Here is a 15506-nt window from a genome sequence, read left to right on the forward strand (position 1 = left end):
TTGATTTTTTTTTTTTTTTTTTGTTAAAACATATCCCGGTCAGAGGTGTAGATGAACGGTTCCACTGCGGCCCGTTTGGTTTCCTCATTACTCTGTTTTTCCCACAGCAACACTGAACTGAAACGCTTCCAACATATTTGAAAAATTTAAAGTGCGCTTGATTTTGGGCCAAATTAATTAGCTCTGAACGAGAAAACGTCACATCCAGGGGTGAACAAATCAGGGGCACCTATTTCTTCCAAATAATTGGATTCCTTTCATTTAATGGATCTCCAGCCGTGTAAAAACACAATGTAACAAATTAATTTCATGAATGCCATCAAACACATTCCAACTTAAAATGTAGTTAAAAAAAACCATTTGGCGTGTGTGTTTCTGTTATCAAATCAGTCTTTGCTCAGCTATTTGGCATTTTCCACATACAGTATGTAAATATTAATTACTGAGACCCATTGTGTTTTGTCCTGGTATGCAGAGGGCAATTTGGAGGCGGATGAAAATGGATTCCAATTTAGATTAAATTATTAAATGCTTGCTCGTTATTAACTAGAAGCAGGAGGTGTTACACTCAAAAAAACAAAGGATACAATGAGGCAAAGAATAAAAAAAAATTACAAAAAGTAGAAAATAGTTTTTAAAATCGAAATTCATTTTTCTCTCATAATATTTGTTAAATGTGACCAAATTGCCCTCTGCTTGTCTGATACAGGCCTGACAACTCATACCAAGACAAGATGGCCGACAGCCACAGAAAGATCCAGAAACCTGGCAATAAAACCATTATACATTTACAAAGAAATATAATCTCTCTCGCATATTAAACTGTTATAGTCTTATTATAATACACCTTATTTCATTTTAGAAACTCCCAATGACGCCACACTGTGGAAATACAATGAGCAAGCATGGTTGGAGTTTAACACTGTAGGAATGCTTGGTTAACTGTATACGACTCCAGTCATTAAAACAAAAGCTTATCTTTTTATGTAACAGTAAAATGTAACTATTAATCTAAAAAAAACATGATAGGCTGATACCTCACATGGCAAAATTACATAGAAAAACAAAAACATGCAAAATATTACATTGCCTTTGGGCTATTTCATAATCAGAATAAATAATTTCCTTGTTTTTCCGTTCTGAATCTGGAAATTACCTGGTTCCACAGTTTGGGGGCTTCCTCATAACAAATGAATGGAGGTACTAAAATCAACATTATCAGTATAAAACCCATTTAATAAGAGCTCTGCAGTATTATGAGCCAGATTTACACATGCCATCAAGTAAAGTAAACTCTGCTGAGGTGAAGATTTACAGTAGCCTACATGCAGACCAAACAACATTTTCTTGCTCTATCAAAAATCGTTGCTGTTGGCGTTTCATCAGGTGTGTTTTCTGGGGCAAATTTTCTGTTTGATTAAGATTGTTTTCTTATGGAGAACTGTTGTATTTTACTATTTTATTTATTTTGCTGACTCATGACTCGACTCAGACGTGTGCACTGAGGACTTGAACTTGAGAGTCGATCACCTTAGACATCGGCTATACATCATTTCAGTGTTGTATCCTGATCATCTGGTCGGGATTATACCGGACGTGTATTGTGAATATCTGGTAAACTGCTTGTTGCACAACACTGTATTATCTCCTAGAAGTGCTAACCAGCTAGCTAGCCAGCTGCTCAGCTAACGTCAGATAACGTTATTGTGATCCGCTTTTTATTTTTCCTCACAAAAAAACTCTTATGTGAGAACGCAGCCTTAGGCTAGCAAGCTAACTTTACTTGTTTAGCCTACCAGAGCTAAAGTTAGCAGCTGAAGCGTTTTAGGCCACTGCCGGTAAAGTTACACACCATGTGTTGTGGGCCTGGTTTGTGTTGCCACCTATCCCATCATGCTGTACGTTCACGGTTATTTGCTTCTCATAGACAATGAATGGAGGTGAACTGTTCTGGTCTGCAGCTACTGTAATGCTACTACAGATACACACAGAGAGGCGAGGCTAAGCTGGAAAAACATGCTAGCAGGGTGCATACATAACCATCCAAACCACATATTTTTAGATCATTGGTGTATCAAATCTAAAAAGTTTTTGTATTTTTCTTAGTCTGTCATGATGTTAGCCATGGTGACTCTTATGTATTTGTCTCTGTCTGCTGTCAACAGACTGTAAAAGGGTGAGACATAATAACTTTGTAATGCTAATACAGAGAGACTGATAGTATTGCTAGCGACTTAGCTGTACCCTGTGAGTATCTGAATGGCCTGTGTGTATCTATACTATATAGCTCTACCACTGTTCATTATGTACTTTGAAATTTCTTCCAGAATATTCTAGCAAAACCATTAGGAGGCACTTAACCAACCAGGCAAACGATAAAAAGCAAAAAATGACACCCAAGAGTGAAAAAAACAACAACCTGAAACCGGGTAAAGGAAGGCCGGGTAAATTGTCCAAATGTCTCCAATGAAATGATGACAAAATGTTTTGGAAATATGAATCTGACCACAGAAACAATTAAACATACATTTTATCTCTCACCATCGTCCAGCCAGAGAGATGAACTGGGACTAGGAGACTCTGGAATATAAACCCCAGTTCAGCTTAATCAATATCAGGAAGTGGAACGCCAATAAATCTCCTTCTTTCAATTGAAACAAACAAAAGTTAAAATAGCGCTGAGTCCCAACCATGTCCCCCCACCCCACCCCACCCCCCCTCTACAAGGTCCATAAGAAATCCTCTACATCAGGCACTTGTTGATTAGTCCTTAACGGCTCCACACCGCCCAATCAGAAACGCCGAGCGGCCCTCCCTCCTCCAATCACCTCCCCTCGATTAATTAGTCCCCGGCGACTTCTTCGCCCCTCTCTTTAGCCTCCTCTTCAGGTTAATCCTCTCCTCCGCCCCGCCCTCCCCTCCCTCCTCTCCCTCCGTCAGGCTCCTGGAGGTGCGGTGGACCCCGGGGGACCTCAGCTCGACGTCGTCCAGGGAGAGCGCGGGGTCATCGGGCGCCACGGGCCGCGGGGCCGGGTAGTTGGGCTGGTAGTACTCGGAGGGGTAACCGCCGCCGTAGCGGTAGGGGTCGTCCTCCTCCACCTCGCCGTAGTTCTGGTAGGTGCTGGACGGCAGTCGGACTGCAGGGACAGTGCCGCCGTCAGTGACATCGCCGCCCTCTGGGATACCAACCAGCCAGCCGGCCAACCAACCAACCACGCGGCGAGCCAGTCAGCCAATCAGTAGGTCAGTCAGGCGGGCAGACAGTCAGTCAAAACCCCAAACAAAGATGGCCACCCCCGCCACCACAGGAAGCAGCGTTTTGGAACGGTTTGGTGTTTTTTGATTGGGTTAGCGGGACAGGAAGTGGGGGGCGGGACAGGAAGGAAGGAGCAAAAGACACAGAGGGACAAGCGTTACCAAGGGTTACCAAAGGTTACCATGGGTTACCAAGGGTTACCATTGATTACTAAGGGTTACCATTGATTACCAAGGATTATCCAGCGTTACCATTGATAACCAAGGATTACCAAGCGTTACCATTGATAACCAAGGATTACCAAGCGTTACCAAGGGTTACCATGGTTACCAAGGGTTACCAAGCGTTACCATTGATAACCAAGGATTACCAAGCGTTACCAAGGGTTACCATGGTTACCAAGGGTTACAGAGTGACAACATTAAAAGCAGAGTTAAAAGGAAGGTTAAGTTTAGGATATACAGTCGCTAGTTAAAATGAACAGCAATGTTTAAGTTAAATGGTGAGAAATGAGTTGCATTATCTACTTGCAAATGTCTCTTAAGGTTTACTAGGCATTCATTAGGTTTGTTATCTGTAAACTCATATTCCAATTGTTCTAACAGATTAAGTAATCCACTGTCTTCAATTGGTATCGTAAAAACGTAAAGCTATCTGGATATTTATAGTTAAACAGCGTGCAAAAGTTGAGTTATATCAAGAAGCCATCGTGCAGATGAGCTTCTACGAACTCAGATCTCTTTACATCGGAGTGTAAAAAGAGCTCTTATTATTGAGTCAATGAAGCTCGTGGTTTAAAAAAAGAGGCACCGGCTGATCGTAATCTAGGGGGAAAAATCAGGAGACGATGATGTCAGGGCGAGCTGAACCTGGAAGCATGGCACAGGCTCAGGGGTCAATTCACTTTCTATTCAACCAGTTAAGGTGGTGGATTCAATCCAAAAACTGGAAAAAAAAAAAATTTCTTAAAAAAGGTTCATACATCCTGTCTTGAGTGAAATCACTAAGAATCAATACTCTATTACTGACCAATGGACAGAAGTTTGACTTCACTGGTTGAAATGAGAGTAATTTGACCCAAACCATGCACAGTACAACTAATTTCATATTTTATAATTAATTTGTTTTTACCTGTTGTTCTCTTGCATTTGCCATTTTATCCTTCTGTAATCCTGTTTTTAATTCATGTCCGATATTCCTGTTAGCTTTTACTTAGTTTTATTCCCTGTAAAACACTTTATAACTGTCTAGAAAAGTGCTATAGAAATAAAACTTAAAATTATTAATTTATTTATATTATTGCCAAATATCTATCAAATACCACTCTCTTTCTCACTAAACATGCAGCGTACGCCCATTTCTTACTTCTTGAGATGATATTTTACATGACATTATGACTGAGTAGGGAAGGCAGAAGCCAGCTTGATTAGTTGATGCAGTAGTACCACTTCCATTGCCTACTGTGCAGCCTTTTTGCAGTAAAAGCCACTAATCCCTGCACCTATCCTTTGTAGCGTTTGTGAACGCAGATCAATAGTCATTCAGATACTGTGCTTGGCCTTGGGTTGGAAAGAGAAGAGTTGCAAAACACAGGGATGACAGAGAGAGAGAGAGATGGACACAAACAAACACAAACACAAACAGAGTAATACTTACAACATGCAGACGTTACTCACATGACCACCCTGCAGGCTGCTAGCTGTACAGTGTTGTATAGGCTACTGTGTAACCTTTGACCTCAACAGGTGGTAGAGACAGACGTCGACGATGGTCTGGCTGGATTATCACGACAACCACAATCATGCATTTATGGTTTAAAGATGACTCATGCAGGATTTTCTTGGAATATATCACTGTCAGAAGTATATGAATGTGTTTTTAGCATTATATTTGGCTGCTTTCTATGTGGTGAGAGTTAATAAAATATGTCACCTGTGTATTTCTAAACACAGTGCATGCATGTGATGCTTTCTACAATGCTGACTGCGAAACTGTTGAAATTTCATTTCCCGCGTGTCCTTGTTAGCGAAAGGCTGAGAAAACATCAGTTCTGTTGTTAGGACGCTGGAGAGCAAATTAACGGATTAACAAGCAGCAGATACAAAGCTGCTAACAAAATGTTGACACTGCCTCCAGCTGAGATTCATGTCTCCAGCTTTTATGTACATTTTGCAGTGATTTGTTGTACTTTTATTGTGTACTGGCATATTTCATAGTGATATATCCATGAGAAAAACCCTCCATGCAGCATCTTTACCACGACCGATTAAACCCACACTCTCAATACTGAATGATTGAACAAAACATTTTACGATGCAGAATTCGGTCAGAGATTTGGTTTCCATGCAGTCACTCACCATGCAGTTTACTGTTCAAGCAACTAGGAAAACACTCATGAGGATGACGGAAGAAACTTAAGGTGGTGATACACAGGGTAACTTTTAGGGCAATGTTGCTAAAGGAGTTGCCTTGCCTCAGCATTGTTGCTCTGTTCACATAGGAACATCTTGTTGCCACTAGATTTCTGAGCCTGCGGTTCAGTTGCCTGTTACTGGAAGAGTTTACCATCTATATTCTGCCCAAAAAAAGCCGAGTGCATCACCAGCCAAACCAGCAAGCAATATCATTTATATATAAAGATCGTAATATGTTATTTGAAATTGTACGAATTTCAAATCGACAACACACAATCTAAGTTGAATCATGCATTTCAGAGATGTAACCCAACAACATACTGTCCAAGCAGAATTCTGTATCTTAACCATAATTGTATTTCAAGGTCGTTTACTTTCACTTTAACATACAGTGAGTGTGGACTGGAAGGTGTCTGGGACATGTTTGCTTGCTTCACTCCATAGAAGATATTCAGAAATATAACACCTTCATATTCAGACACACGTATTTAAACAAGCTAATTGGGTTTTAAGTGAGATATTTCGATAGACAATTTGATGTTCACAATGAAAACCATAATCTAAAAGGTTTGTTACTGCGTCTTTGATTCAGTTAAAGCATATACTTTGTTTCTGGTGTGAATAAAATTAAAATAAATGTCCCTTCCTCTCTTACTTTAAGTTTGTCTCTCTATTTTTTTTTTTACAGTCTCCACAAGGTGTGGTTGTAATTACATAGCAATCAAAGTGATCAATAACAAACAGAAAACTCTAGATCTGTGACTGAATGGTAAATTCAGTTCTACTGTATATTGCTACTGGGTGCAAGAAGGCTGAAGTGTCCCTTTCTTTATATTTGTCATTGTTACATTGTTGACAGGGCAATAACATCATTTCAATAATTTCAAGAACATAATTTGAATCATTTTGAGCTATCAAACTGATAAATGATCACAGAGTTCTGAATTATATGAAACTCATAACTATGGACTCAGCTCCATGGCACTAACACTGATAGGGTTAGGGGAACTAATAGTGTACAACATGTTCTACTGTGATACCTGACTACAGGATATGATTGGCTGTCTAAGATGACCTAGCCTGTACAGAGGGACCTACGTACCTCCAACATTGTAGCCCACACAGGAGTTCTGGTCGCAGTAGCCAGGAGGCCCAGCGGAGCCGACGGGTCCCGGGACCCCGGGTCGACCGGGGGTACCAGGGTTACCGGGTCGCCCTGACTGACCCTGGCTGCCGGTCCTGCCCTGCCCCGGGGCACCTGGGAAGGGAGGGGAGGGGAGGAAGGGGATTTAGATGGAAACTTATGGCATAGCTAATGCTCTTTAATCAACATAAACTTAAACAACTACTACTACTGTTAATGTTAATGCTAATACTATAAGTACTACTACTACTGTTAATGCTAATACTATTATTACTACTACTGCTAGTACTGTTAATGTTAATGCTATTACTACTAATAATGTTAATGCTAATGCCACTACTACTACTACTACTACTACTACTACTACTACTACTGTTAATGCTATTGCTACTACTAGGCTACCAATGCTAATGCTATTACTACTATTAGCCTACTACTACTACTAAGATTAATGCTAATATTACTACTAATAACAATGCTAATGCTACTACTACTAGTAGTGCTAATACTGCTGCTACTACTACTGCTGCTGTTAATGTTAATGCAAATGTTGCTACTAGGCCAAATAAGTTTGTTAATGCTAATGCTACTAGAAGTACTACTATGACTACCACTAATGTTAATGCTACTACTAGGCTACTATTACCACTACTACTAATGTTAATGCTAATGCAAATACTACTACTACCATTGGTGTTAATGCTGATGCTAATGTTAATACTGCAACTACCATTACTACAACTACTACTAATTCTACAACTATTACTAATAATGATACTAACTGAAATCTTAATAAGTCCAACAGTAGAAAGAAAAGTCAGTATTTATGAACCTCATGCCCACAAGCAGCCTAAAGAGAAGTCAAGTGCAACGGACAAAAGTAAAAATCTGAGAATTACAAAACAATTATGAAACGAAAGCCAATTTCTGCAGGCTTACTGCTGTGTAGCTGAACTATGGCTCCATGCCAAATAGGACTAAGCGACTGAAAAAATACAGATTTTATAGGTTTGAAGAGAACAACTGTGAAATCACAGTTATTTTTGGCCCTCAGTGATGTGGATATTGTGTTAGTAATTATGGTGCTGGGCTAGAATAATAACATGAATTTAGAATAATATATGTAGTGCAGGGCACAGCAGAGTGGTATGGTATGGTAAGCCAGTGCTTCTCAACCTTTTTGGCTTGTAAAGCCAAAGGCAAAGTAATGCCAACATATGATCCTCCCTGCTGCAGATGTAATGCACAGAACGGTGAACTCAGGCTATTTTACTTGATTAGTTATTGAATGAAGCGTGGAGATTGCATATATTCATCATTTCACAAAAACAGGCATTCATCGCCATAATTAAGCATGATAATACATTTATATATTAGGAATGTATTGTTTAAAATTCCATAAATTCCATCATCTCGCAACCCCCCAAAACCATCTTGTGACCCCCAGGTTGAGAACCGCAGTAGAATGGTGTGGTGTCGTTTACCGGGGGATCCTTGGGGTCCTCTTGGGCCTTGGACTCCGACACCTTGTGCTCCCTTCTCACCCTTCTCTCCTGATAGACCTGGACACACACACACACACACACACACACACACACACAAACAGCGTGTGGTAGCTGTTGGTAATTTCTGATACATATACAGTAGAGAGTTATTTTTTTCTTTCATTTCATGCTTGACCTTTATGAGATGTGATGATTTTCATCCAGCAAATAATTTATGCCATGAAGCCACACCATTACAACTGACTTTGTCTTCAAATCCCCTGAATCTACTGTATCATATTAATAGAAACACAAATATCAATAGATATTCTCCCTCCAGGTTGACTTCTTTTGATTGCACCAGCAGAGCATCCACATCCAGCCTGTTTTGGTCCAGTCTCTGGATAAAAGTAGTTTTAAAGTACAAACAGAGAAATCCACCTGCAGAGTGGGTTAAAATACATGTGGTGTGGGATTTTGAATCCATTGTGCAGGAACAGCAGATCCATTTGCATTTCCATTTGTGCTTCTTCTGACTCGACTCCTTATCTCTGTCTGGTTAAATTCAATTGGCTCTACTTCCCTACTTTTGCTACTTTTTTATCTAATCTATTTGCCAACCTCCATCCCCAAGTTAAATAGCATTGGCTGTAACCCTCTAACTCCTGGTTAAAGAACGGACCTGGTGTAGCAGCTTAAAATGTTCAGATATGCAAATGCTGTGTAGTTAAAGTCTAAGTCCTGGTTAAATTCTCTTGACTCTACTTTCTGCCTGTATCTCCTGGTTTAACTCTACTGATCTCCTGTACTGTCCTACCTCTGGATCCTGGTTGCCCGTTCTCTCCGTTGGATCCGGGGAAGCCAGGTCTGCCCGGAGGCCCCTGCTCTCCCTGGGGTCCCGCGGATCCCTGTCGGCCGGGCTCTCCGGGGGGTCCCGGCACGGTGCGGATGGACACCGGCTGGCTGGGCACGTGGTTCAGGATGGAGTTGTAGCGCGCCATGTGGCCTGGAAACAGAGGGAAAGTGAGAAATCATGGGTTTACACTGACTGATCCAAACTGGTCGAGGTCTAGAGGCTTTGCAGACACACACACACACACCATGAGAGGTTCAGTGTACTCACTCTGGATCAGCTGCTCACACACCTGCCTGGCGATGGCCTGGACTGACGCTGTCGACTGGAGGTCACCCTGGAGACACACACACACACACACACACGCACACACACACACACACACACAGACTTAGATTCACATTATTCACATATATCCACGTGAGTCTGCATGAAAGCATGGCTGAACAAATGAATGCATCTACTGTACGCACACATGCGGAAACACACGCACACACACACATCTGCCTCATTGTTCCCCAAGTATCGCACCTCCTACACACACACACACACACACACACACACACAAACACACACCTGTTTTCACAGCTCCCTAGAGTGACACACTGCAACACTCTTTGTGCTAGAAAGCTCTCCATATAAATTGGAAGCACACAAACACACACACACACACACACACACACACACACACACATCTGTCTGACAGCTCCCTGAGGTAACACTCCCTCTCTGCCTTAATCTTGCTGGAAGGTTTTGTTCCAGGCAGAATGAAGCGGGCGCCGATTACTGCCGATTACTGCCGATTACTGCCGACTCGAACTGTTGCTGCTGCTGCCAATTAAGCATTTACTGTAGATCTCCAGCTATTTAAATGCCGCACGGCCGTGAAAAAAACCTTTGACTTTTCATTTCGTAGCTTAATCACACTTAATCACGCTCATCATCTTTTTTTTTTTTTTTTTTTTCCATACAGCTCAAACAAACGGGCGGCTGTGATGTGCTGTCAGGCTGCAGCAGAAAAAGCACTAAGAGTCTTCATGAAAGTAATAATCATAAAAACTGTTGGTAGCTGTGAACTCTGACTGACCTCTTCAACTCATCTAACCCCGAGTCCCAACGCTTCACAACAGCGACATCGTCTGGACAGAGAGATGTTGGATATTTGGTGCGACTTGCAAACTCGCACCATATGGATTCCTTAACCCTGAGTTTCCCCCTAAGTTTCCCCTTAAGTAGCTTCAAAGTTAGAAAAAAAACATTCATCTGCTGGAACAAATCTCATCACTTTCAATCTAAGTCATTTACACAAACACAAGATCTCAGATCTCAAGTCAAGTCCCAAGTCATTAATGTCAAGTCTCAAGTCTAAATGTAGAACAGCAAGTCAAGTCAGAACAAATCAAGAGTCCAGTATCAATTTAATATCTTAAAGAAAACTAAATATCTAGGACTTTTCAATGCAATATGGTTTTAATAGGATAAAAACTTGGTAAGAGCATCATGAGTTTGATTTCTATAATCAGTTTCAACTTCAATAAATTCAATCATTCCATACAAATTCAGAAAACAGAATTTAAATTCAGTCGTCTGCTGGAACAAATCTCATCACTTTCAATCTAAGTCATTTACACAAACACAAGATCTCAAGTCAAGACTTTAGAAACCTTTTCAAGTCATCAAAGTACAAGTCAGAGTCAAGTCCCAAGTCACCAGAACCCAAGTCAAGTCAAGTCTCAAGTCTTCTCTTCATGCATCAAGTCAAGTCTCAAGCAATTAAAGATGACTCGAGTCCAAGTCATGTGACTCAAGTCCCTACCTCTTCAAATTGCTGTACATTTTCTGGACTCTGTGAATAAAGCGACTCTGATTCGAGTGCTCTAGTGTCTCTCCATCTCTCCGACTAGAGAGCGCTCCTCTCTCGTAACGACATGTAAATGATCCTGGCTCTGTTCCCCTGCCTGTGGTTTCAATAAGTGCTCAGAGCAGGAAGCATCGAATATGGAGGAACACACTGGGAGAGCGAATCTCTGTCCATAAATTGATGCGGGGCGAGTGCTTGAAAAGTACTTTGAGAGGGGGGAGGGATTCATATTGCTGCTGTCACGGGAAAACCTGCTAACTCCAGCGTTCGGTGATTCATGTTTTAACTTGAACTTGAAGGTGTTCAGAGTCACTGATCGTTTCCAGCGTCCGTGAAGCCCATTCAAAACCCAGGATAAACTTTCTTTGATTGTCAATCAATCTGGAAATTGGGCTGAAATTCGACTTCCTAAAAGTCGGCTTTTTGCAGTTACAAGTGTTTTTTTCCCCCGACAGCAGAGATGATCATGATTATGGCTCGGCTCCCATGCCTTCTGCTTCAATAGCTGCTCAGGGTGTGAAGCAGAGAAAATGAAGGAACACACTGAGAGAGCCAAGCGCTGCGGCATCGATATCGCTGAATGGATTTGGGGCGGGTGCTTAAGGAGGGGCGAGGGGGGCTGGGGGGGGCGAGGGAGGGGGGCTGGGGGGGGTATATAAGTGCTGTCAGTCAGTCTAATGTTGTGGTTCAGGTGGTTTTACTGCATTGTGCTCTGATAACTTTGTGAAGTTAAAGAAAGCAAATGAGATGGTATCGATTTGAGAAAGAAGAAATCTTAGATCACTCAAAAAATGAAAAGTCAACTGCCGGTCCCCCTGACGCTCCGTCATTACTAACTCATGTTGTGCGGCCGAGCTTTGTTCAAACCCACAGAACTTTATGTTAAATTCTAGTCCAGATCCCAAGGTTTCCAAAGACACCAAACATGTCAGGCTGAATTGCAGGGAAATGTGGAGAAAATGATGCACAAACATCTAGATTTTTTTTCCCATTTGTTGTAATGTTGCAGCTTTAAAATAATGGCTTCTTGGTTTGAATATTTCTCTCAGTATCTCAGCTGGAGCTACAGTGAAGAGTTGGAACAGCAGATACAGAATATGGAGGAGACGTTGTCATACAGTGTGGAGAAAGTGTTTTTTATAACTTTGAAGCTACTTAAGAGGAAATTTAAGGGGAAAATCAGGGTGCGAGGGGTTAAAAGGGTAAAAATCTATGAATTCCTCGGCACTGAGATTAATGAATATCTGAATTTTAGTGAATGTTCACTAAGCAAGATTTTCAAAAAATGCAACAAAGGATGTTTTACTGACATAAACTTTAATGTTGACTCGTATTCTGGAGTTGTTTTTTTACGTTTAAAGTTTTTTTTTGAGTGTGACAGTATGTAATAGAAGTTAATGTGTGTTTCCAGAAACATGTACGCAAAGAACCGGGGGAATCTACAGAGAATTAAGAAGCAGTTATCAGTGTTGATCACAGCGCTTCAGTATCTGCACACAGATGTCATTCTAAAGCGTTTTATAGTCGAACGTAACATAAACGTAATGTAAAGCGTGAATGTAAAGAACCCAGCGACGCTTACATTTAACTTTTTACACTTCTGTGTCGATGTGTGCGTAGCATGTGGTTGAAATCCCGAACACAGCGAGGACAATCACCAGTAAAAACAAGCATGGACGTCACTATAGCAACGCAGCTGGAGGAACGGGATGTGTTGGAGCAGTCGATCGCCCCTATGATCGACCAATCAGAGTGCGGGAGATTCTTGGGCAGGTTCCAACACCTACAGAGACACTTCTCAACCCCAAATTCATGTAGCGTCAGTTTACGTGCAGAGACGCTGTTTTCATTTAAGTATAAAATGAGCTTAAGAAAAAACTGACCGGATCTCAGCCGACTCTTCTCACCTGCTGCGCTCTAAATCTTTGTTGTGCGACCTGTCAAGTCACACAATATTGCAACACAGAATTAGAACAGCAGGATATAAAAGCTCATTTGTTCCCTCAGCAGTTCGACTTTTTAACTCTGATAAACAGAAGAGGCCAGCAGGCGTTTGGTAGCCTAGTTAACCTGTGTATTTATGATATTGCTGTGTTATATTTCTTTTTTCTATTTATGCATATAACCAAACAAATTTCCCCTCCCTCTGCAGACAATTAAATTCACCTTAACCTGTTTAATGTTTTTACCTGCAGGAGATTTACCTCATTCTCTACTGTTAGAGCAAGTTCCACAAACCCATTCAAAACCAATCATAACTTCAGTCTGGAAATTGGGCTGATTTCTCTAAATTCCTGAAAAGTTGCCCGATTGAAGATCCAGCAGCGTTCTACAGGACGGTCCCGGCTCTGCGCCCCTGCCTGTGGTGTCAGTGAGTGTTCAGGGCGCGAGGGAGATCATAATGAAACAAGACGCTGCCATTTTCCCTGAGCTGATGTGGAGCGAGTGCAGAAAGGAGGAGGGGAGCGGAAACAGGATGACTGTTGCTCCGCTTTCGCTCTCCAGCGGGCAGGAAGCAGCGATAATGAAGGAGGTGACACACCGCTGAGAACACCTTCACTTTATAAATCTGGGCTTTCTGATTGTCCCGCATGAATTATGTTCCTCCACTAAAACACAGATTGGACACGACATTTTCAGCTAAAGGTCGGCTGACGATTCAGTTTAGGAAACTAAAACAACTTAGTTAAGATTTGGGTTAAGACAGAGGTGTGACCAAGTTAGCTTTGAGTCAGGCACAAGTCTCATGTCTAAATGTAGATTACCAAGTCCAGTCCAAGTCAAGTCCATGTCATTAATGTCAAGTCTCAAGTCTAAATGTAGAACAGCAAGTCAAGTCAGAACAAATCAAGAGTCCAGTATCAATTTAATATCTTAAAGAAACTAAATATCTAGGACTTTTCAATGCAATATGGTTTTAATAGGATAAAAACTTGGTAAGAGCATCATGAGTTTGATTTCTATAATCAGTTTCAACTTCAATAAATTCAATCATTCCATACAAATTCAGAAAACAGAATTTAAATTCAGTCGTCTGCTGGAACAAATCTCATCACTTTCAATCTAAGTCATTTACACAAACACAAGATCTCAAGTCAAGACTTTAGAAACCTTTTCAAGTCATCAAAGTACAAGTCAGAGTCAAGTCCCAAGTCACCAGAACCCAAGTCAAGTCAAGTCTCAAGTCTTCTCTTCATGCATCAAGTCAAGTCTCAATGAATTAAAATTGTGACTTGAGTCCAAGTCATGTGACTCGAGTCCCCACCTCTGGGTAAAGGTTATGGTTAAGGATAGGGTTAAGTAAACTAAAACAACTTTGCAAAGGCTGTGGTCATGGTTAAATGAGAAAAACTTGACTCATGCTAGAAATTTCCTTTGTACAAGTTGGGAATTGAACTCCCTTCACATAACCGTATGTTAACACTTTACGTGCCACCAACACGCAATTTGGTGTTAACAAGTCGTGTTCATTTCACGTGTTTGTGTGAGATCAGGTGGAGTATTCCACTTCTCATATTAGTTTTGGTCTTCACTGAGACAGTAGAAAGGCAGAGAGGAAGACCAGATGAAGGAAACACAGGAGAGATGCTTCTGGTGGGATTTGAACCTCTGCGTTTCTCTCTGTTTGTCTATTTTCCTATTCAACTATCCATCTACTGATCGATCTATCTGGATGCTTAAATTGAGGCAGGTGGTGGCATTTTTTTTGGGCTTTCTGAAGATCTAAAGTTAGCTGTGGTTTCTCCTCTGGCAGCGGTCCTGCGAGAAGAGCCTTGTTCTGCTGTCTGAGCGGAGGAGGCATCGTTTACCTGCCTGCCTTTCTGAAACCAGTCAGTAAATTCCCACACTCGTCCGCCCGCAGCGTGAAGCGGAGGAACTCGACATGAAAGAACACTTTGCTACTGTCGCAGATAAAAAGAAAAGAAAACCCCACGCAACCGTAATTACAGTGATTTTCTGTTTCTGGCGTGAATTGAAAGGTGACACAGGTCTTTTATGTGGTGAGTGAGTCGCAAGATGCTCGGGGCCCCCAAAACCTGGTGAAACCCCTTCTAGGATTTCAGAAATGTATAGGTGTCATTGAGAAAATAAGCATTCTTCTTCTTCCTTTGTAACTATGTACTGTTTGGTGATAAAGTGCATAGTTTTCATTTGACAGCAGCCATTGATAACTGTTATCTGGGGGATTAAAACACCTGATGTGGCATTTCAAATTTAATTAAACTCAAGAAAGACGCTCAACCAAATTATCCGTCCATGACACTTAAAGGAAAGGATGCACTTTTCTCTCTATGCAAAACTTAAACACTAGCCCATATTGATAAAACTCACCGGCAGGGTTAATGAAGCGGTAGTGCGTGGCGGTGAATTTGACCTATTCATAAACAGGTTTACTGGCTCAGTTTTACCGTTTGCGCTATTTTGTCCCCAAAACCCACTTCTGATCATCTGTTTGTCCTGTAAGTCATTCATAAAAGCAAACCGCTTTCACAG

At 41.4% G+C, this 15506-nt stretch overlaps 1 protein-coding gene across 1 annotated transcript in view; it reads right to left on the reverse strand.

Annotated features, from left to right (window-relative positions):
• Nucleotides 1-2838: 2838 nt before the first annotated feature.
• col14a1b (collagen, type XIV, alpha 1b) overlaps nt 2839-15506 on the reverse strand; it is a 208527-nt gene continuing 195859 nt past the window's right edge. Inside the window, 5 exon segments of the mRNA XM_078290196.1 lie at nt 2839-3176; nt 6773-6928; nt 8299-8376; nt 9116-9304; nt 9422-9488. Coding sequence (XP_078146322.1) covers nt 2839-3176; nt 6773-6928; nt 8299-8376; nt 9116-9304; nt 9422-9488 — 828 coding nt within the window.

This window comes from Centroberyx gerrardi, chromosome 19 (genome assembly GCF_048128805.1).
Source record: "Centroberyx gerrardi isolate f3 chromosome 19, fCenGer3.hap1.cur.20231027, whole genome shotgun sequence".
NCBI classification, from domain to species: domain Eukaryota; kingdom Metazoa; phylum Chordata; class Actinopteri; order Beryciformes; family Berycidae; genus Centroberyx; species Centroberyx gerrardi.